The sequence below is a fragment of the Bufo gargarizans genome, chromosome 6 (assembly GCF_014858855.1).
Source record: "Bufo gargarizans isolate SCDJY-AF-19 chromosome 6, ASM1485885v1, whole genome shotgun sequence".
NCBI lineage: Eukaryota > Metazoa > Chordata > Amphibia > Anura > Bufonidae > Bufo > Bufo gargarizans.
Window position 1 is genome coordinate 321,527,933 of NC_058085.1, and position 22,488 is coordinate 321,550,420.

Sequence of the window (22,488 nt, forward strand, 5' to 3'; positions counted from 1 at the left end):
GAGTGAATTCTGTAAAAAATAAATAAAATCACAATGATAAAATTAAAAAAAAATGAATAAAAATGATAAGAAGGTGGTAGGTACCCAAAATGAAACTAATAAAAACTACAGTGCACCCCACATACAGGTCCATAAATGGAGAAATATAAAAATCATTGGTCTTAGAATATGGCAAAACATATGTTTAACCTGTTCCCACTCTGCACCTTACTAGTACCTCATGTCAATCACCTAGTTAACCCCTTAATTGCCTGCCTGTTTTGGGCCTTACTGACCATTCAATTTTTTTTTCATTTTTTCATCGTCACCTTCCAAGAGCTAAATCTTTTTTATTTTTCTGTCTATGTATGTCACGCTTCGGTGTGGGAGGGAAACCCACACCGAACGTAAGAGGGAAAGGGGTATGGGGAAAAGGCCTGGAAACTAGGGAAAGGAGCAGGTCACCTCCTAGAGAAACCGTAATAAAAGTCCTGACTGACTGCAAGTATGAACTGACTCCAGAGGTAGGTAAGTTCGTACACAGGAACCTAAAGTCCTAACTCACCCTGTAGGACCCTGGTACTAGTGTCAGGACAAGAGACAACCTGTTCATCCAAACGGTAGGACGAACAGGAGTCTCCCTCAGGCCTAAACACAAATGACAGGGAGAAGAGCAACACCAGAAAACTCAAACAATAAACAAAAGGGGAAAAAGACACTTAACTTCAAAAGGCTATGGAAGCACAGGAACTCCGCCGAGATCCAAACACCAGCAATCCACAACAAGACTGAAGCGATAAACTGCACAGCGTGGTGGGAGAAGCCACAATAAATAGGGATGGTTAAATGACCACATAAGCAACACCTGAGGAAAAGGGGGTGGCCATTACCAGAAACAACACAGACACAAATTGACCACAAGGAACCTGTCAGATCAAACCACGTGTTGCCAGTCTCACTGATCTCCTGGCACCTGGCACAGGAACATCTGTGACAGTACCCCCCCCCTTCTTTTATGGGTGACCTCCAGGCACCCAGGACCGACCTTATCCGAGTGAGACCTGTGAAAAGCTTCTACCAAATGACTGACATTCACGTCAGATGCTGGTACCCACATCCTCCCTCTCCTCTGGTCCATAACCCTTCCAGTGAACAAGATACTGAAGAGATCTACGGAGAACTCAAGAGTCAATTATCTTGGCGATCTGAACTTCCAAACTACCGTCCACCATGACAGGAGCGGGTGGAAAGGAAGCTGGTTCCAAAGGTTCAACATATCTCTATAACAAAGACTTATGAAACACATTATGAATCTTTAGAGCCTGAGGAAGTTCAAGACGAAAGGCTACCGGATTAATAATGGCAGTGATCTTACATGGACCTATAAACCTTGGACCCAACTTCCAAGAAGGTACCTTCAATTTAATGTTTCTTGTGGACAGCCACACAGAATCACCCACTCTTAGGTCGGACCTTTCATACATCTCCTGTCAGCCACACATTTATACTTGGTGCCCATATTCTTCAAGCTTTTTTAAATTTTCAGCCATATAGATGACAATGATGACGAAAACATTCCTCCTCGGGAATACCAGAAGTATCAGAACCAGAAAATGTGCCAAACTGCGGGTGAAATCCATATGCCCCCAAAAAACTGCAACTTATCTGTGAACTCCTATCTACGATTGTTTATGGCAAACTCTGCTAAAGACAAAAATGAAGACCACTCCTCCTGGTTCTCAGAGACAAAACATCTCAAGTAAGTCTCCAGACTCCGATTAGTGCGTTCCGTCTGTCCGTTCGACTGAGGATGAAAAGCTGAAGAAAAGGACAGTTGTACCCCCAGTCTAATACAGAACGCCTTCCAGAATTTGGAAACAAACACAGTCCCATAATCCGATACCACGTCAGAGGGAATGCCATGTAGTTTCACAATGTTATCAACAAACACTTGTGCAAGAGTCTTAGGTAGGCCCGGCAATGCAATAAAGTGTGGCATTTTACTAAAGCGATGAACTACTACCAAACCACTGTCTTTCCTGAAGAATTAGGTAGATCAGTGATAAAATCTATGGATAAATGAGTCTATGGTCTGGACGGGATGGACAACGGAAGTAGAGATCCGGAAGGCCGAGTATGTGTCACCTTAGCTCATGCACAAGTGCTACAGGCTGACACATAGTCCTCAACACACTTACGCAACCCCGGCTACCAAACTCTACGAGAAATGAGGTCAGCAGTGGATCTACTCCCAGGGTGTCACATAAGAACCGTACAGTGATGTTCCTCAAACACCTTGTGACGCAATTCAGATAAAACAAACACTTTCCCAGAGGTACAAGAATCCGGTGCGTCTCCCGAGCCTCTAATACCTTCACCTCTAGGTCAGGGTATAGAGCGGATGTCACCACCCCCTCCGACAGTATCGGACTTGGATTTTCAAAATCACCACCTCCAGGAAAACTATGTGGCAAGGCATCTACCTTGACGTTCTTAACCCCAGGACGATAAGTGACAATGAAATTGAATCTGGTCAAAAACAAAGACCATCTGGCCTGCCTCGGGTTCAGTCATTTAGCCGATTCTAGGTAAGCCAGATTATTGTGATCTGTGAACACTGTGATCGGATGAATCGCCCCTTCCAACCAATGACACCACTCCTCAAAAGCCAACTTAACGGCCAGCAACTCTCTGTTACCCACATCGTAATTTCTCTCTGCAGCAGAGAGTTTTTTTTAGAAAAATGCACATGGGCGCCATTTACCAGGTGATGGGCCTGCGATAAGACTGCTCCTACCCCCACCTTGGACGCGTCACCAGTGGCGTGCCTGGGGGGGGGGGGGGGGGGGGGGGGGGCGGGGCGGTCTGGTTCTTTTTCTTTTATGTGCCAACTTTGGGGGACATGAGCGGGGTGCATACAGGAGGACGTGGGGGGGATATGGTGGGATACTGTGTGGCACAGTGGGGGGCAAATTATTATGGAAGGGATTACTATGTGGGGAGAAAATACCTATATGGGCAATGTGGGGGACACTACTGTGTGGGGGGCAGTGTAAAGGACACTACTGTGTGGAGGCAGCGTGGGGGGCAGTGTGGGGGACACTACTGTGTGGGGGGAAGTGTGGGGGACACTACTGTGTGGGGGCAGTGTGGGGGACACCACTGTGTGGGGGGGGAACGTGGGGGACACTACTGTGTGGGGGGGAAGCGTGGGGGACACTACTGTGTGGGGGCAGCGTGGGGGACACTACTATATGGGGGCAGCGTGGTGGACACTACTATGGGGGCAGAGTGGGGGGCACTACTGTGTGGGGGACACTACTGTGTGGGGGACACTACTGTGTAGGGGCAGCATGGGGGACGCTACTGTGTGAGGGCAGAGTGGGGGACACTACTGTGTGGGGGGCAGCGTGGGGGACACTACTGTGTGGGGGGCAGTGTGGGGGACACTACTGTATGGGGGCAGTGTGGGGGACACTACTGTATGGGGGCAGTGTGGGGGACACTACTGTATGGGGCCAGTGTGGGGGACACTACTGTGTGGGGGCAGCGTGGGGGACACTACTGTGTGGGGGGCAGCGTGGGGGACACTACCGTGTGGGGGGCAGCATGGGGACACTACTGTGTGGGGGGCAGCAAGGGGGACACTACTGTGGGGGGCAGTGTGGGGGGCACTACTGTGTGGGGGCAGCGTGGGGGACACTACTGTGTGAGGGCATAATGGGGGACACTACTGTGTGGAGGGCAGCGTGGGGGGACACTACTGTGTGGGGGGCAGCATGGGGGCACTACTGTGTAGGGGACACTACTGTATAGGGGCAGTGTGGGGAACACTACTGTATGGGGGCAGTGTGGGGGACACGACTGTATGGGGGCAGTGTGGGGGACACGACTGTATGGGGGCAGTGTGGGGGACACGACTGTATCGGGGCAGTGTGGGGACGGGGACACTACTGTATGGGGGCAGTGTGGGGGACAATACTGTGTGGGGGACACTACTGTGTGGGGGACTCTACTGTATGGGGGCAGTGTGGGGGACACTACTGTATGGGGGCAGTGTGGGGGACACTACTGTATGGGGGCAGGGTGGGGGACACTACTGTGTGGGGGGCAGTGTGGGGGACACTACTGTGTGGGGTCAGTGTGGGGGAAATTACTGTGTGGGGGGCAGCATGGGGGCCTTTCTATTCGGGAGGCACTGTAGGGGCCATTCTATTATTTCTGGGGATACTATACAGCAATTATTACCTGGAGTACAATATAGGGTGTTATTATTACTGGGGGCACTCTAGGGGCCATTCTATTATTTCTGGGGATACTATACAGCGATTATTACCTGGAGCACAATAGAGGGTGTTATAATTACTGGGGGCACTCTAGGGGACATTATAGCTGCTGTGGACACTATAGGGAAATTTGGGCTAATTTATCAAACTGGTGTAAAGTAGAACTGGCTTAGTTGCCCATAGCAGCCAATCAGATTCCACCTTTCATATTTGACAGCTCTTTTGGAAATCCAGTTCTACTTTACACCAGTTTGATAAATTACCCTAATTATGTCTATTAGGGTCACTATCTTTTCAGTAGTATAGTACCTGGGACATTGTGGAGCACAACGGGCACAGTATTGGGAGTGGCAGCAGGATGACACTGTGGGGACACCAGGATGGGGGGGGGGGGGGATGGAAAAATTGAGAAATCTAAGGAGTCTGTGTTACAAACTCTGTAGAGACAAGATGTGGCTGAAAGAATTTCTCATGGCGGTCTAATGGAGGAGAAGAGGAAAGAGAAGGTCTACATGACAAGAGATGTCCCTGGATGTAAGAGGTATGTGGTCAACTATTGGGGGGGGGGGGGGGGCAGACAAATGACCCGCCCCGGGTGCCAAACACCCTGGGCACGCCACTGCACGTCACCCTCCACAATGAAAGGCTGTGACACATCCGGCTGCACCAATATAGGGGCAGAAGCGAAACACTCCTTAACCGCAGAAAAGGCTCGCAATGCCGAATCGGACCACATTTTCGGTAATAGTTGGTGAACCCCAAAAACCGCATAAGAGCCTTCAGATTTTCGGGTTGATCCCAGTCCAATACAGCACAGACTTTCTCTGGACCATTCGAAAACCCGAAGATGACAACAGGTAGCCCAAGAACTGCACCTCCTATACAGCAAAAAAAAAAAATAACACTTTTGACAATTTTGCATACAATTTATTATCTCTTAGGATAACACCTGTCTAACGTGATCATAATGAGTCTTCACATCTGGAGAATAATTTAGTATGTCATCCAAATACACAAAAACAAACCTCCCCAGAAAAATGTCATTCACAAAATGCTGGAAAACCGCAGGAGCATTGGTCAACCCAAAAGGCATGACCAGTTTCTCAAAGTGACCCTCTGGGGTATTAAAAGCAGTCATCCATTCATCCCCTTCCTTGATCCTGACCAGATTATATGCCCCCCTTAAGTCCAATTTGGAGAACACCTTGGCACCATCAATCTGGTTAAACAAATCAGGAATCAAAACAAAAGGGGGTAAGGATCATTGACAGTAATCCGAATGAGCTCACGGAAATCCAGACATGGCCTAAAGGTTCCTTCCTTTTTTTTTAACAAATAAAAACCCTGCTGCCACAGGAGATTTGGAAGGTCTTATGTGTCCTTTAGCCAAACTCTCAGTAATATACTGTCTCATGGCCGTTCTTTCGGGTCCAGAAAGGTTATATAACCTAGATTTGGGCAACTTAGCTCTGGGAATAAGGTTGATAGGACAATCCTGACATCCACTTTCACTAAATACATCGGCAAAATCAGATATAAAAGAGGGTAATGTTTTAGTGGTTAAAGCAGAAAAAGACGTATTCAGACAATTATCAACGCAATAGTCACCCCAATCCAGAATCTGTCTAGCTTGCCAATCGATGGTTGGATTATGCTTGCTTAACCACGGTAAACCCAGAACCAACGGAGCAGGGAGACCTTCCATCACAAAACATGAGATGAACTCCTGATGAAAGTCACACACTCTTAATCTGATATCATGCACCATATGAGATAAACACTTCTGAGTTAGAGGTGCAGAATCAATGTCAAAAATGGAAATGTTTTTCTCTAATGCACTCGGTGACAACCCGTGCAAACGGACAAACTGACCATCAATCAGAATCACCCCTGCCCCACTGTCGATAAACACCTCAATCCCCACAGTCTTGGACTCTAGCGCCACCTCAGCAGTCAGGAGAATTCGGGTACTACCAGTCAAAGAGAACTGCATGTTTTCTGACTCCTCTCTTACCCCTCCAAGAGTCAGATGGGAATTAGACGTCCTCTTTTCTTTTTGACGTTGAATGCATTGACATACATTGATAAAATGTCCCTTTTGTCCACAGAAGAAAAAAAAAACACACCCTTCTTACGACTAATACACTTGAAATTGCATGGATTCATCCCCAGACCTAAACTCAGGAGTATCTTCACCCAAATTGTCAGTGGAAGACGATACGTTATGTGATAGTACGTCCTGAGAGTGAAGGCCCCTAGATAATCCTTAGATAATCCCTGACAGAACTGACTGCAGAGAGCCGGATCGTTCCACTCAGTATCCGTAGCCCACCTCCTAAACTCAGAGCAATAGATCTCAGCAGAACGCTCTCCCTAACAAAGGCCACGAACTTGGTCTTTGCCAGGGAGGTCCGGTCCGGGTCATCATAAATTAGACCCAGAGCTCTGAAAAATTCATCCACCGACCGGAGGGACTGCGAGCCGGTCAGCAGAGAAAAAGCCCAAGACTGAGCGTCCTCTTTAAGCAACAAAATAACCACACCACCTTTCTGACTCTCATCCCCAGATAAGTGTGGACGTTAATTAAAATACAATTTGCACGCCTCTATGAACCAATGAAAATATCACTTCCCCTAAAGAATCTGTCTGGGAGGGCCACTTTTGGTTCAAGACAGGCCTGGTAACCACCACTAGAACCAGCAGCCTATGGTCTCTGGATCTGCGAGATGGTCGTGCGGAGGTCAGCTACCTCCAAAGACAGCCCCTGCAGCTGTTCGGCCAGTGTAGCAATAGGATCCATGGCTGTACTGACACAAGCAAAAAAAAAGACGGTTTGGAGGTTTATAACCCACACCGAACGTAGGAGGGAAAGGGGTATGGGGAAAAGACCTGGAAACTAGGGAAAGGAGCAGGTCACCTCCTAGAGAAACCCTAATCAAAATCCTGACTGACTGCAAGTATGAACTGACTCCAGTGGTAGGCGAGTTTGTACACAGGAACCTAAAGTCCTAACTCACCCTGTAGGACCCTGGTACTAGTGTCAGGACAAGAGATAACCTGTTCATCCAAACGGTAGGACGAACAGGAGTCTCCCTCAGGCCTAAACACAGAGCAACACCAGAAAACTCAAACAATAAACAAAAGGGGAAGAAGACACTTAACTTCAAAAGGCTATGTAAGCACAGGAACTCCATCGAGATCCAAACACCAGCCATCCACAACAAGACTGAAGCTATAAATCGCACAGCATGGTGGGAGAAGCCACAATAAATAGTGCAGGTTGTAAAGGATGTGGCGATACCAAATATGCGTTGTTTCTTTTATTGGAACTTTTTCTTCCCCTTTTTTTTAACCATTTAATAGTCCCACAAGCAGACTATAATAGGTGATATTTTGATTGCTATTTCTGTAGTGCATTGTATTTTAATGTGAGGAAAGGTTGGAAACAGGCCTTGGGCCTTCAGTAGACTGTAGACTTCAGCCTGCCTGCACTGGCATCGGCACCCCGCAATCTCATTTGCAGAGTGCTGATGGGAGACAGAATGAGTGTAACCGCATAAATGTCACGGGCACTATTGGCTGCAGCATGTAAGGAGTTAAATTGCCCAGATAGGCGCTCCTGCCACTCTAGGCCATTAGAGCAGGAGAGCAGAACTAACGGGAGACCTGTGCAGTGCTTAGACTGGGCCAGCTTAAAAAGGGTTAGTACAAAGCATTGTAATAGTGCAGCACAGTGATGGCATAGCTCAGGAGCTGTGGTCATGGCTTTACCTGCAGGTACCCTCACTGCCGTGATCAGACATAACTCTGATCTTGGCAGTTTACCCCCTCAAATACCCCAATCAATAGTAACCGTGGCAACTGAGGTCTTAGACAGAAGGATGGGCTGAGCAGTTGTCATGGCAGCCTGGGGTCTTGTCAAGAAACCCAGAACTTTCATGTTACTGCACCTACAGTATTACATGTTGCCTGGTAGGATGCAATTGAATACTGGTACAAGTCTAAACACAAAGGTGCACATTTATTAAGACCGGCATTTTAGACAACGGTCTTAATAAAGACCTAAACTGGCGGTGGATCCGCCGAAGTTATCGCCTAAAACAGGCGTAGAAAATGTTAAATGAGATGGGCCTGCCGGTCTGTCCCCTTCCCACGCCACGCCCAGGGATGCATCTAGCCTTTCTGCTGCATGAGGCAAAAACTAGAATGGCATCCTACCCCCCATGCCAAATTCTCAACCTAACCCCTTCCCTCTAGCCTTACTGTTAAAGGCATACTTGGAAAACATTACATATAGTGCTACAAAACATACTGGTTCAAATAGTGATACAGTTGAATATGCAGAGATGAACTGCTTCCACAATAAAGGCACTTATTGCCCAAGATCTTTCCTCTACACCCACCCTTGTCCCTACCTGGTGTTGCCTGAGGCAATCGCCTCACCTCGCCTAATTGACGGTGCACCCCTGGCCACGCCCACAATTTTAGATCTGGCGTGAGCGGGGAGAAGTCACAGGTAGTAGCGCCGCTATCTGCACCTGAAATAGGCGTATTTCAGCATAGTAAATTACCCCCAAAGTATTGCAGTGTAGTTCAAGCAAACAAACTAAGGGAGTTATAAAAATGTAAAAAAAAATATTAGAATTAGGTTTTAATATTATAAAACCATATAGTTTACCATTTCTCAAGTAAAAATAAACTGCCTGTCCAAAAAAAAGTCACCACCTGGATTTAACTAAGCAAATAGTTATGAGCCTCCTATTGGATAATAACTGCATGGGCGATTATCTTTCAGCTGGCAATAAGTTATTTAACCCCAACTGGTGCAATGAGTTACTTCTCATTTCTTAAACAACCATGTTGAAAGACACATCTCGTGGTCGTGGAAAAGATGTTAGTCTGTTCGAGAAGGGTCAAATCATTGGCATGCATCAAGCAGAGAAAACAACTAAGGAGATTGCAGAAACTACTAAAATTGGTTTAAGAACTGTCCAACGCATTTCTAAAAACTGGAAGGATAGTGGGGACCCATCGTATTAGAGGAAAAAATGTGGAGGGAAAAAAAACCTGAATGATCGTGATCGGCGATCACGTAAATGTTTGGTGAAATGAAATCGAAGAAAAACAACAGTAGAACTCAGGGCTATGTTTAATAGTGAAAGTAAGAGCATTTCCACACACACAATGCGAGGGGGAACTCAAGGGATTGGGACTGAACATCTGTGTAGCTGTAAGAAAATCACTAATCAGTGAGGCAAACCAGGAAAAAAGGCTTCAATTTGCTAGGGAGCATAAAGATTGGACTCTGGAGCAATGGAAGAAGGTCATGTGGTCTGATTAGTCCAGATTTACCCTGTTCCAGAGTGATGGGCGCATCAGGGTAAGAAGAGAGGCAGATGAAGTGATGCACCCATCATGCCTAGTGCCTACTGTACAAGCCTGTGGGGGCAGAATGAGGTCCGCTGACTACCTGAACATACTGAATGACCAGGTTATTTAATCAATCTATTTTTTCTTCCCTAATGGCACAGGCATTTTCCAAGATAACAATGCCAGATTCATCGGGCTCAAATTGATTGGTCACCACATGGATTGGCCACCACAGAGTCTAGAACTTAACCCTATTGAGAATCTTTGGGATGTGCTGGAGAAGGCTTTGCGCAGTAGTCAGACTCTACCATCATCAATGCAAGATCTTGGTGAAAAATGAATGCAACACTGGATGGAAATAAATCTTGTGACATTGCAGAAGCTTATCGAAACAGTGCCACAGCGAATGCGTGCCGTAATCAAAGCTAAAGGCAGTCCAACTCAATATTTTTGGTGGCGACTTTTTTTTGGGACGGGCAGTGTATAACATTAAAAGATAATATAATTGGTATTGATGCATCCAATTTTTTTTGAAATATTCAAATAAAAGATAAAAAAAGTCTTAATGCTTTAATCAAAAGATCATGAGTCTCAAAATGGCATCAATAAAAAGTACAGTGCACCCTCACACAACTCCATCACCAGAAAAAAGAAAAAAGTTATGTGTCAGAATATGGCGACATAAAGCTATATATATATATATATATATATATATATATATATATATATGTACTGTAAGTGGACAGTACACTGCTACAGATGGATCTAGATAGATTGGAGGCTTAGAGAAAGAAGTGGCTAATTAGTTTTAACACTGAAAAATTTAAGGTTATGCACATGGCAAGGAATAATGCAAGTCACCCGTACATACTAAATGGTAAATGGTAAAACACTGGGTAACACTGACATGGAAAAGGACTAAGGAATTTTAGTGGACAGTAAACTAAGCTGTAAAAACCAGTGTCAAGCAGCTGCTGCCAAGGCCAATAAGATTATGGATTGCATCAAAAGGGGCATAGATGCATATAGTAACAGTTTATAAGGCTGAAAAAAGACATCTGTCCATCCAGTTCAGCCTGTTATCCTCCAAGTTGATCCAAAGGAAGGCAAAAAAAAAAAACAGTGATGTAGAAGCCACTTTCCCTTATTTTAGGGGGAAAATTCCTTTCCGACCTAATCAGACAATCAGAATAACTCCCTGGATCAACAACCCATCTCCAGAAATCTAGTAACTTTAACCTGTAATATTATTATTACATGATGAGAACAAAGTCCTGCCACTTTACACATCACTAGTCAGACCACACATGGAGTACTGTGTACAGTTCTGGCCTCCTGTGAACAAGGCAGACAGCAGAGCTGGAGAGGGTTCAGAGGAGGGCAACTAAAGTAATAACTGGAATGGGGCAAATACAGTACCCTGAAAGATTATCAGAATTAGGGTTATTCAGTTTAGAAAAAAGATGACCGCGTATAAATATATCAGTGGTCAATACAGAAATCTCTCCCATGATCTATTGATACCCAGAGTAGTAACAAGGGGACATCCTCTGTGTCTGGAGAAAAGAAGGTTTCTCCATCAACACAGAAGAGAATTATTTACGGTAAGAGCAGTGAGACTATGGGCGTTGATGGTGAATTCACTAAAAGAGTTCAAGAGGGGCCTGGATGTATTTCTGGAGTGTAGTAATATTACAGGTTATAGTTATTAGACTTCTGAAGAGGTCGTTGATCCACCAAATTATTTTGCTTGTCTGATTGGAGTCTGGAAGGATTGTTTTCCCCTAAAATGAGGAAAATTTGACCTTTTTTTGCCTTTTGAGGGTCTTTTGTATGACTTAATCAGTCCTCACATTTTTCTGGAGCAATACTGGCCCACTGCTCCTTACAACATTGTTTCAGTTCATTGAAGTTTGTGGGCATTAATTTATGCACAGCTCTCCACAGCAGCATTTCAATTGGGTTGAGGTGTGGACTTTGACTGGGCCATTGCAACACCTTGATTCTTTACTCTTTTAGGGCTCTTTCACACCTGCGTTCTTTTCTTCCGGCATAGAGTTCCGTCGTCGGGGCTCTATGCCGGAAGAATCCTGATCAGTTTTATCCTAATGCATTCTGAATGGAGAGAAATCCGTTCAGGATGCATCAGGATGTCTTCAGTTCCGGAACGGAACGTTTTTTGGCCGGAGAAAATACCGCAGCATGCTGCGCTTTTTGCTCCGGCCAAAAATCCTGAAGACTTGCCGCAAGGCCGGATCCGGAATTAATGCCCATTGAAAGGCATTGATCCGGATCCGGCCTTAAGCTAAACGTCATTTCGGCGAAATTGCCGGATCCGACGTTTAGCTTTTTCTCAATGGTTACCATGGCTGCCGGGACGCTAAAGTCCTGGCAGCCATGGTAAAGTGTAGTGGGGAGCGGGGGAGCAGCATACTTACCGTCCGTGCGGCTCCCGGGGCGCTCCAGAGTGACGTCAGGGCGCCCCAGGCGCATGGATGACGTGATCGCATGGCACGTCATGCATGCGCACGGGGCGCTCTGACGTCATTCTAGAGCGCCCCGGGAGCCGCACGGATGGTAAGTATACTGCTCCCCCGCTCCCCACTACTACTATGGCAACCAGGACTTTAATAGCATCCTGGCTGCCATAGTAACACTGAAAGCATTTTGAAGACGGATCCGTCTTCAAATGCTTTCAGTACACTTGCATTTTTCCGGATCCGGCGTGTAATTCCGGCAAGTGGAGTACACGCCGGATCTGGACAACGCAAGTGTGAAAGAGGCCTTAGCCATTCTGTTGTAGATGTGCTTAGCATCATTGACCCAGATTCAGGGTCAATGAGGTGAATTTGCCTGAAAAGATTGCCAATTGTCTTGAATGTTTTCCACTTGTGAATAATTTTTCTTAATGAAGAATGATAGACTTCACATTGTTTGGAAATGGCCTTATAACCCTTCCCAGATTGATGGGCATCAAAAATTGCTTCTCTAAGATCATTGCTGATGTCCTTCCACCCTGCCATTATGTTAACACACGCCTGAATGTTACAGACCAGAAACTGCAGAACCGTCTACTTTTATAGAGGTGGTCACACTTGCTGATGGTTAATTAATCAAGAGCATTGGATTAGCAGCAACTGGCTACAACTTAACGGGGTTATCTCACTTCAGTAAGTGGCATTTATTATGTAGAGAAAGTTAATACAAGGCACTTACTAATGTATTGTGATCAGGGCCGGCGTCAGCACCCGGCACACCCGGGCAAGTGCGTGACCTGCTCTTCATTAAATCATTAAACTGCCTGTTCTGAATTCTAGGGCAGCTTACTTTAGCAATGCAGACAATTTTCCCCATGTGCACTGCTGGGGTAGGCGGCCCCAGGACTCAGAACAGGGTAGATGGAGTTTCCTACCGGGCTAAAGGACCTTCCTGATATCATCCACCCATGTGACCAGTGGGGGAGGAGCCGGAGGAGCAGAGAGCTGTGTTCCTGTACAGAGAAGAGCAAGGCTGGAATGTGGTAAGGCCTAGCTGTGTGTCTGTCCCTGTGTGTGCCCATGTGTGTGTGTCTAAGGCATTGCTTAGACCCCATCCACAGTCTAGCCAGTGCCTGATGGGTTACAGATTAGACCACCTTCTGGTACACGTTAATAATTCCTTTTTAAACCCCAGTCCATGGCGTCTTAGTACTGGAAATCAGTGGGAGTCATATTAGAAGGTAACAGTGTTATATGTGGTTTTACATAGGACTGCAGGTAACACTAACATATTATTAGCACTAGTGTTATCTGTGGTTTTGCATAGGACTGCAGGTAACACTACTACAAACCGGATTCCAAAAAAGTTGGGACACTAAACAAATTGTGAATAAAAACTGAATGCAATGATGTGGAGATGGCAAGTGTCAATATTTTATTTGTAATAGAACGTAGATGACAGATCAAACGTTTAATCCGAGTAAATGTATCATTTTAAAGGAAAAATACGTTGATTCAAATCTTCACGGTGTCAACAAATCCCAAAAAAGTTGGGACAAGTAGCAATAAGAGGCTGGAAAAAGTAAATTTGAGCATAATGAAGAGCTGGAAGACCAATTAACACTAATTAGGTCAATTGGCAACATGATTGGGTATAAAAAGAGCTTCTCAGAGTGGCAGTGTCTCTCAGAAGCCAAGATGGGTAGAGGATCACCAATTCCCACAATGTTGCGCAGAAAGATAGTGGAGCAATATCAGAAAGGTGTTACCCAGCGAAGAATTGCAAAGACTTTGCATCTATCATCATCAACTGTGCATAACATCATCCGAAGATTCAGAGAATCTGGAACAATCTCTGTGCGTAAGGGTCAAGGCCGTAAAACCATACTGGATGCCCGTGATCTTCGGGCCCTTAAACGACACTGCACCACAAACAGGAATGCTACTGTAAAGGAAATCACAGAATGGGCTCAGGAATGCTTCCAGAAACCTTTGTCAGTGAACACAATCCACCGTGCCATCCGCCGTTGCCAGCTGAAACTCTACAGTGCAAAGAAGAAGCCATTTCTAAGCAAGATCCACAAGCTCAGGCGTTTTCACTGGGCCAGGGATCATTTAAAATGGAGTGTGGCAAAATGGAAGACTGTTCTGTGGTCAGATGAGTCACGATTCGAAGTTCTTTTTGGAAATCTGGGACGCCATGTCATCCGGACCAAAGAGGACAAGGACAACCCAAGTTGTTATCAACGCTCAGTTCAGAAGCCTGCATCTCTGATCGTATGGGGTTGCATGAGTGCGTGTGGCATGGGCAGCTTGCATGTCTGGAAAGGCACCATCAATGCAGAAAAATCCAGATGTCATCTCTTTCAGGGAAGACACTGCATTTTTCAACAAGATAATGCCAGACCACATTCTGCATCAATCACAACATCATGGCTGTGTAGGAGAAGGATCCGGGTACTGAAATGGCCAGTCTGCAGTCCAGATCTTTCACCTATAGAGAACATTTGGCGCATCATAAAGAGGAAGGTGCAACAAAGAAGGCCCAAGACGATTGAACAGTTAGAGGCCTGTATTAGACAAGAATGGGAGAGCATTCCTATTTCTAAACTTGAGAAACTGGTCTCCTCGGTCCCCAGACGTCTGTTGAGTGTTGTAAGAAGAAGGGGAGATGCCACACAGTGGTCAAAATGGCCTTGTCCCAACTTTTTGGGGATTTGTTGATACCATGAAATTCTGATTCAACATATTTTTCCCTTAAAATGGTAAATTTTCTCAGTTTAAACTTTTGTTCCGTGATTTATGTTCTATTCTGAATAAAATATTAGAAGTTGGCACCTCCACATCATTGCATTCAGTTTTTATTCACGATTTGTATAGTGTCCCAACTTTTTTGGAATCTGGTTTGTACATTTTCTGTACTCGCTGTATTATCTGTGTTGTTACATAGGACTGCAGGTGATAGCTACTATATTATCTGTACTCAGAGTTATCACTGTGTAAGGAGGCCCACTGAGACTTTATGGCCCAAGGGCCCACATGAACCTGGAGCCAGCCCTGATTGTGATTGTCCATATTGCTTCTTTTGCTGGCTGGATTCATTTTTCTATCACATTATACATTACTCATTTCCATGATTACAACCACCCTGTAATCCAGCAGTGGTGGTCGTGCTTGCACACTTTAGAAGAAAAGCAAAAGCCTATGTGCGCTCTCAGCGTCCTGGCCACCAAAGAGGTCGGCACTTTTTCCTATGGTGCGCAAGCTTGGCCACCGGTGCTGGATTGCAGGTTGGTTGTAACCATAGAAACGAACAGTGTATAATGGGATGTAAAAATGAATCAAGCCAGCAAAGGAGACAATATGGACAATCATAATACATTAGTAAGTGCCTTGCATTAACTTTCTCTACATGATAAATGCCACTTGCTGGAGTGTGACAACCCCTTTAAAGGGAACCTGTCACCAACGTTATGCTACCCATACTAACGGCAGCATAAATTAGAGACAGGTGAGTTGATTTCAGGGGTCTGTCATTTCAAAGTTAAAATTAAGTGGTTGTTGAGAACCAACATCACAATCTTTGCAGACTGGGCCTGGAAAAGAGTCCCGGCCACCTGAGAAGAGTCCTGGTTATTCAAACATTCCTGCTCCTCTGCCCACCTGCTGATGTCTGTCCGTCTTCTACCTAGTTGTCTCCTTTTCTCTCTAGGAGGGAACTTCCAATCATCAGAAGATGGGTGAGAGTGCAGGAGATTATGAATAACCATGACTCTTCTCAGGAAGCCATGACTCTTTTCAAGGCCTGGGCTACAATGATTATGATGCTGGTTCTCAGCAACCACTGACTTTTAGCTCATGAGTGACACACCGCTGAGATCAGCATTTCTGTCACTATGTTATGCTGCCCTCAGTGAACTCAGTATAAAGTTGATGACAGGTTTCCTTTAATCTCTTAAATGCTATGGAAGCAGTAATGCTGTACTTCATTTTTCACAAACGCCTGCCTTTTGCCTAGTTTTTAGTTACATAAACAATGACACAGTGTATTTTCTCATGTGATGTTGTTAATCTGAGATGGTATTTACCTACCTTTAAATGCTATGTACACCTTTGGAGGCAATTTTTATTTATGATTGCATTTTACTTATTTTTGGCTTAAAATCAAATGTTTAATTGGCCTTTTTTTTTAATAAATATTGAGCCATTCTGTCATAGAGGGTTAACAGTTTTTTCAAAACTGTGTGACTGGCACTTTCACTTTGTACAATAATACAAAAAAATTACCCCCAAAGGTGTACATACATAGCCTTTAAGACCTTCTAAGGACCAGATGTGTTTTTCATGTCTTGTCCTGATCTGTAAAACCATACAGTTGTTTTTCTCATAACTGTATGTAAAGTGTGAACCCAGCCCATAACACTCATCACACTACTTCTGAAGTGGATGGGGATTTGGTTCTTATAATCATATTATCAGGTCTCATTCAGACAGGTGTAGAATGGACAGCACATAGACTGAACAAGGACCCATAACGGTTAATGGCCCTATTTATATGTCTGAATTGCTCTTCCATTAGAATGGAATGGGTCTGTCAGACTGGACAGCAAAATGGACAGCACGTGGTCAGCCTGAACATGAACAAGTTTTAGATCACTTATCTGAGGAAGCCTAAGGTGGACATTTATCAAGACTGGCGCTTTACACACCCGTCTAAGCTATTCTCTGCCTGGCTTAGATGTGCCCCAATTATTAAGCAATGCATCTTAATATTTGAGGAACATCTGTAAAAGTTCATAGAGAGCTACGCCATAAAGTTGTGTACTTCTCCGCTACAATCTACACCATTTTCCTGCCATTGATCGCAATGCATTTGAAAAAAACTCCCTACAATGGCCCTTCACCACTAGCCACATTGAAAAGTAGTGAGCGGTGCCTCAAACCCCAAACATTTTGTGCAAATACAGTGTGTGCCAAACTTTGCGACTCTTTGGTGCGAGTATTCTTGCGCACAAGGGGAAGATAAATGTCCCCCTAAGAGCTTGTGCACACAACCGTATGTATCTTTTGGTTGGCAAAAAACAATCCGCAAAAAATACGGATGACGTCCATGTGCATTTCATATTTTAAACGTATTTTCTTTCCGTGTCTGTTCCATTTTTCGTTTCGGTATGTCCGTTCTTAAAAAAATAGAACATGACCTATTATTGTCCGTATTATGGACCAGGATAGGACTATTCTATTAGGGCCCAGCTGTTCTGTTCTGCTAAATACGCAATGAACACGGACATCATCCATATTTTTTGCGAATCCTTTTTTTCGGAGAGCCCAAATTACATACGGTCATGTGCATGAGCCCTAACTTCTGTTTTTTTGCAGACCCATTGAAATAAATGGTTCCGCATACGGTCACCAAAAAAACGGAACGGATATGGAAAGAAAATAGGTTTGTGTGCATGAGCCTTAAAGGGAACCTGTCATGTGGATATTTGATTATAATCTAAACTAATTATATACAATCATTAACTATTATAAAGTACCTTAGATGTAGTCACTTACTGGTGTGACAGATGGTTACCTCATAATATACACACAAAGATGCTGCATGCCGCATGCTAATGAGCTGATTTGAGTCCAGCGTGATGTCATTGAGACCAGTGTTTTTTTTTATTCAGAGCTATAGCCACTCCCCTGCCCACCTGCTGCTGATTCATATGGAAAATAACTGTCAATCAGCAGCAGGTGGGCGGGGAGAGTCAGGAGCTCATGAATATTCAGGACTCACCATTAGGAGCTGGAGCTTTTCAATATAAGATGTTGGCAGATTGACTGGGTCAATTAAAGAAAGTGACCCAGCATTTTGCTAAGAGAATCAGTCACTTATTTATGTTGCCCTTAGTTAGGACACCATAAAAACTGGTGACAGGTTCCCTTTAAGTTTTTATATTTACTGCTTTTGCACTATGTAATCTGAATTTTCCTCTGTTACTCACTCCTCAAGTAGCTGTAGAGTATCGCCCTTCCGAAATGTCAGATCATCTGGGTGCACAGCCTCATAATCATATAAAGCCACGAGCATGACGGGATCATCACCTGTGAGCAAACAAACATCAGAATATTCCCTGCACCACAAAGTACTACACAACCCATCATGCGCTACTGTATCTTAGTGTATCATGTGTGATACTGTTGGCTGAGCTGTGTATATCATGTCGGATATTCTCGGGAGGACTGGCCATAGACCTTACAGTGAAACATCCCAGTTGGCTGATGCCCAGGGGGCCTCTCGAGCCCTCCTCACGACCACTGTTAATGCCAGGAGAATCAGGTATTATGCACCTGGCTGCAGGTGCACTCCTAAATTCAAGGCTGTCCTCAGGATGGTGATACAGCTGAATACTGAGGTGGGGTGGCAGTATATAGTGCTGCACTGTGAAATTGTGTTCTGCTGGGGCAGCATTATATGCTGCCCTACGGTATTGCAAGCCCTGCCTATTGGGTTGGCCTCACCTACTTGTGTTGCCCTGCCTTCTGTCACTTTGGACTCGCCTACAACATGGGGCCACTTTTAGGCTTTTTTTTCCAGGTTCCCAGTCTGCCACTGGTGATATTGTGTTTGGAACCAATGCATCTAAGTCTATCATCTGTGATACTCCTTTGTATAAGTCTATAATGTGTGATACTGTGTAATGAGCTGCTGTATCTAAGCCTACAATGTGTGATACTGTTTGCTGAATCTAATCCTAACCTGTGTGATACTGTTTGCTCAGCTGGTTTAGGTAAATTACTCAAATGCTGAGAAGTGTATCTAAGCCTTTAGTGTTTGATCCATTTCTAGATATTTTCTGAACAACACCCTCTGCGGAGATGTCTATGGTGTATAATACTGTCTACTCAGCCCCTTGTATCTAACCCTATTATGTGTGATACTGTCACCTGTCTATCATTTGTGATACTGCGTGCTGAACCGATGTCTCCGAGAACCAGACAGCACTACATTCCCCATCATGTAATGTTATTGAGGTTCATGTCATCAGATCCACTGCATTTCTGTGCTACTTTTTCTATTGGAGTCACTTACCTACTCCGCTCAGGCTCTCTTTCGGTTTATTCTGTAAAATAATGAATACATATAAAGGAATCATTGTCTCGTGAAAGGACAAGACACATACAATCCTAGAAACAGAATTATAACACAGACCAAAAACTATAAAGCAGCTCCCCTCCCCCAGTCCAGTGGGAATAAGACTGACAACCACGGTTGTAATTGCTATTTTCTGACACCCATAGCATTTGTCACTTCCCTTTGCACATACACCAGTGAGAAGTAGCAATGCTGGTAAGGGTTCATTCACACGTCCGCAATTTCGTTCCGCATTTTTCGGAACGGAATTGCGGACCCATTCATTTCTATGGGACAGCATGATGTGCTGCCCGGATATGGAATTGCTGACCCGCACTTTTGGGTCCGCAATTCTGCTCCCGAAAAAAATACAACATGTCCTATTCTTGTCCGCAATTGCGGACAAGAATAGGGATAGTCTATTAGTGCCGGCCATGTGCGGTCTGCAAAATGCAGAACGCATTTTCCGTGTCTGTGTTTTGCGGATCCGTGGATCCGCAAAACACGTTATGGACGTGTGAATGGACCCTAATAGTGTCACTATGCAGAATTTTTAGGTGACTGTCTGGAAGACTCATTATTATTGCTCAGGGCTTCGTTTTAAGATGTAGAGAGCATTTCCACGACAATTTGGGGAAGCGTCAGAACTTCCGTTCACGGGTGGAATGAAGTAATACGGGTTTATTGCAATAGCTTCCTATATCTTTTGTGCAAACTTGTCAAGAAGACACTTCACTATGTCTGTATTTAGGGAATTTCCAGAACATTGGTTTATTTTCCCTGCAGATCGTTAAGTAAAATCTGCACTTTTTGCAAGTCAAGAATATTGTGTAAATGGGGGAGAGCGTTCAGTGAAAATGAGGAAATGGGATTCATCGAGTATTAAAATGAATGTCTGCTACCGCATTACTCAGCAGTACCAGGAAAGGCTTGGAGGAATTGTGTCCATTCTTAGTTTTCTGCTTTGTATGGGCTTTTGTATGTGAAAGTTCAATTGTGACCCTTGATGAATACATTTCAGGTATTTCGTCTACAAGCCAGATGATAGTTACTCCTTTTGCTATTGGGAGTTTCATTTTCAGGACCTGACATTTAAAAGGAATCTGTCAGCAGATTTGTATGTATGAAGCGGACTTGCCATAGACCCTACAGAGAAATTTCCTGGTGCGCCACACATCCCCCCTCAGTCCAGTTCATATCAGTCTGATGCTCTCAGTATTAATTAATGCTAGGAGCATCAGGTACTTATTCACCTGGCGGCGGGTGCAGGTGTCCTCCTGAATTCAACTGCATCGCCGTCCTCAGGACAGAGATACAGTTGAATACGTGAGCAGCAGTATTTTGTGCTAAACTGTGGTATTTGGTTCTGCTGGGCGATATTTTGGGCTGCACTACAGTATTGTTGGCCTCAAGTACTTCTGTTGGCCCTGCCTACTTGTGTTGTCCCAGCTTCTGTCAATCTGGACTCACCTAAAACATGGAGCCATTTTTATTTATTTTTTCCAGGGCCACTTCCCAGTCCGCCCCTGAACTGGCTGACCTGTTGCACATGAGCTTGGCAGCTAAAGGCATCTGTGTTGATCCTATGTTCATATGAGCTAGCACTAAACTTCATCACACCTGGCCCTGTCAATCAAAGTGCAGAGGGCGCGTCAGTTGCAGAGAAAGCTGAGCCTCAAAGTGTAACGGCAACGCCCCTGTTGCTCCTAGAGGCTCATTTGCATATATTAAAACATAATTTTTCTCAGCAATGCGGGCACATACAAATGTGGGACCAACACAGATGTCTTCAGCTGCCAAGAGCACATCCAACAGGTCAGCTGGTTTCATAAGTACTATTCACTAAGCCAGTGGTCACCAATAATGGAACACTGCACCACTGGACACTAAACCATTGTTCACCAATAGTGGACACTGCACAACTAGGCACTAAACCACGGGTCACCAATACTGGAACACTTAACCACTGGACACTAAACCTTGGACACCAATACTTGGACACCACTAAACACTAAACCACAACACCAAAACTGGGACATGCCACTGCTGAATACCAGGACTGGGGCACTAAACCACTAGACACTATTACTGGGATACTACACCACTGGGCGTTAAACCACTGGACACTAATACTGGGGCACTACACCACTAGACACCAATACTGAGACACTACATCAATAGACACTAAACCACTGGACACCAATACTGGGACATTAAACCAATGTACACTAATACTGGGGAACTACACCAGTGGACGATACACCATGGGGCACCAGGACTGGAAACTAAACCACTAGACACCAATACTGGGACATTACACCACTGGACACAAATACTTGGACATGATATCACTTGTTACTAATACTGGGATAATACACCAGTGGACACTACACCACTGGACACCAGGACTAGGGAACGAAACCACTACTAGAGGAACTAAACCATACTGGGACTAAACCACTGGACACTAATACTGGGACATTACACTACTGGACTCTAAACCATGACATCAATACTGGAACACTATACCACTGGACACAAATACTTGGACGTGATACCACTAGTCACTAAACTATTGGACACCAGTACTAGGACACTACACCACTGGACACCACAACTAGGAAATTAACTAGACATCAATACTGGGAAACTATACCACTGGACTCAAATATTTGGACATGACACCACTGGCCACTAAAGCACTGGACACCAATACTGGTATACTACACCACTAGGCAACAGGACTGGGGACTAAACCACTGGACACCAATACTGGGACAACTCCAGGGACTACAGGGTATAGATGGAGAGGCAGTAAACAATTGGACAGCAGTAAATTAGGCATTAAACCACAGACTAGGGACTAGAGAACAACTAATCCAGATACAATGATTGTGTATGGTGGATCTTTTGTGCAGCTTGCGGATTGAGGCTTCTGCAAATTGTTCAAATACAGATGATACATGAATTGAAGCCCCATTATCTCAAGTTTTAAATAAGGGGAAGTTGGAGAGTTGCATTTGTGGTTTCTTAGTCCCACACCTCTTCTGAGAAACTTCTGTTGAACGCTGGGGCATTAAGCAGCTGTTCTGTACGCTTGATAAAACACTAACCTGACACAATGATGGACCGAGACAATATGTCACACAAAGCATGTCATTGAAGACATGCAAAATGGATGAGGCAGAATGCAAACCTCTGTTGGTGTCAAATTTTTACATCCTAGTCAGTGGTGTTAAAATGAATAAACCTA

The 22,488-nt window shown here is 44.7% G+C and overlaps 1 protein-coding gene across 2 annotated transcripts in view; it reads right to left on the reverse strand.

Moving 5' to 3' along the window:
- The window catches only part of HCK (HCK proto-oncogene, Src family tyrosine kinase), a 45,863-nt gene that overhangs the window by 13,321 nt on the left and 10,054 nt on the right, over nucleotides 1-22,488 (reverse strand). For both annotated transcript variants that reach the window (XM_044296910.1, XM_044296909.1), the window contains 2 exons: nucleotides 19,194-19,224; nucleotides 18,106-18,205 (listed from right to left, as the gene is read on the reverse strand). In XM_044296910.1, coding sequence (XP_044152845.1) covers nucleotides 18,106-18,205; nucleotides 19,194-19,224 — 131 coding nt within the window. The remainder of the gene's footprint in view (nucleotides 1-18,105; nucleotides 18,206-19,193; nucleotides 19,225-22,488) is intronic.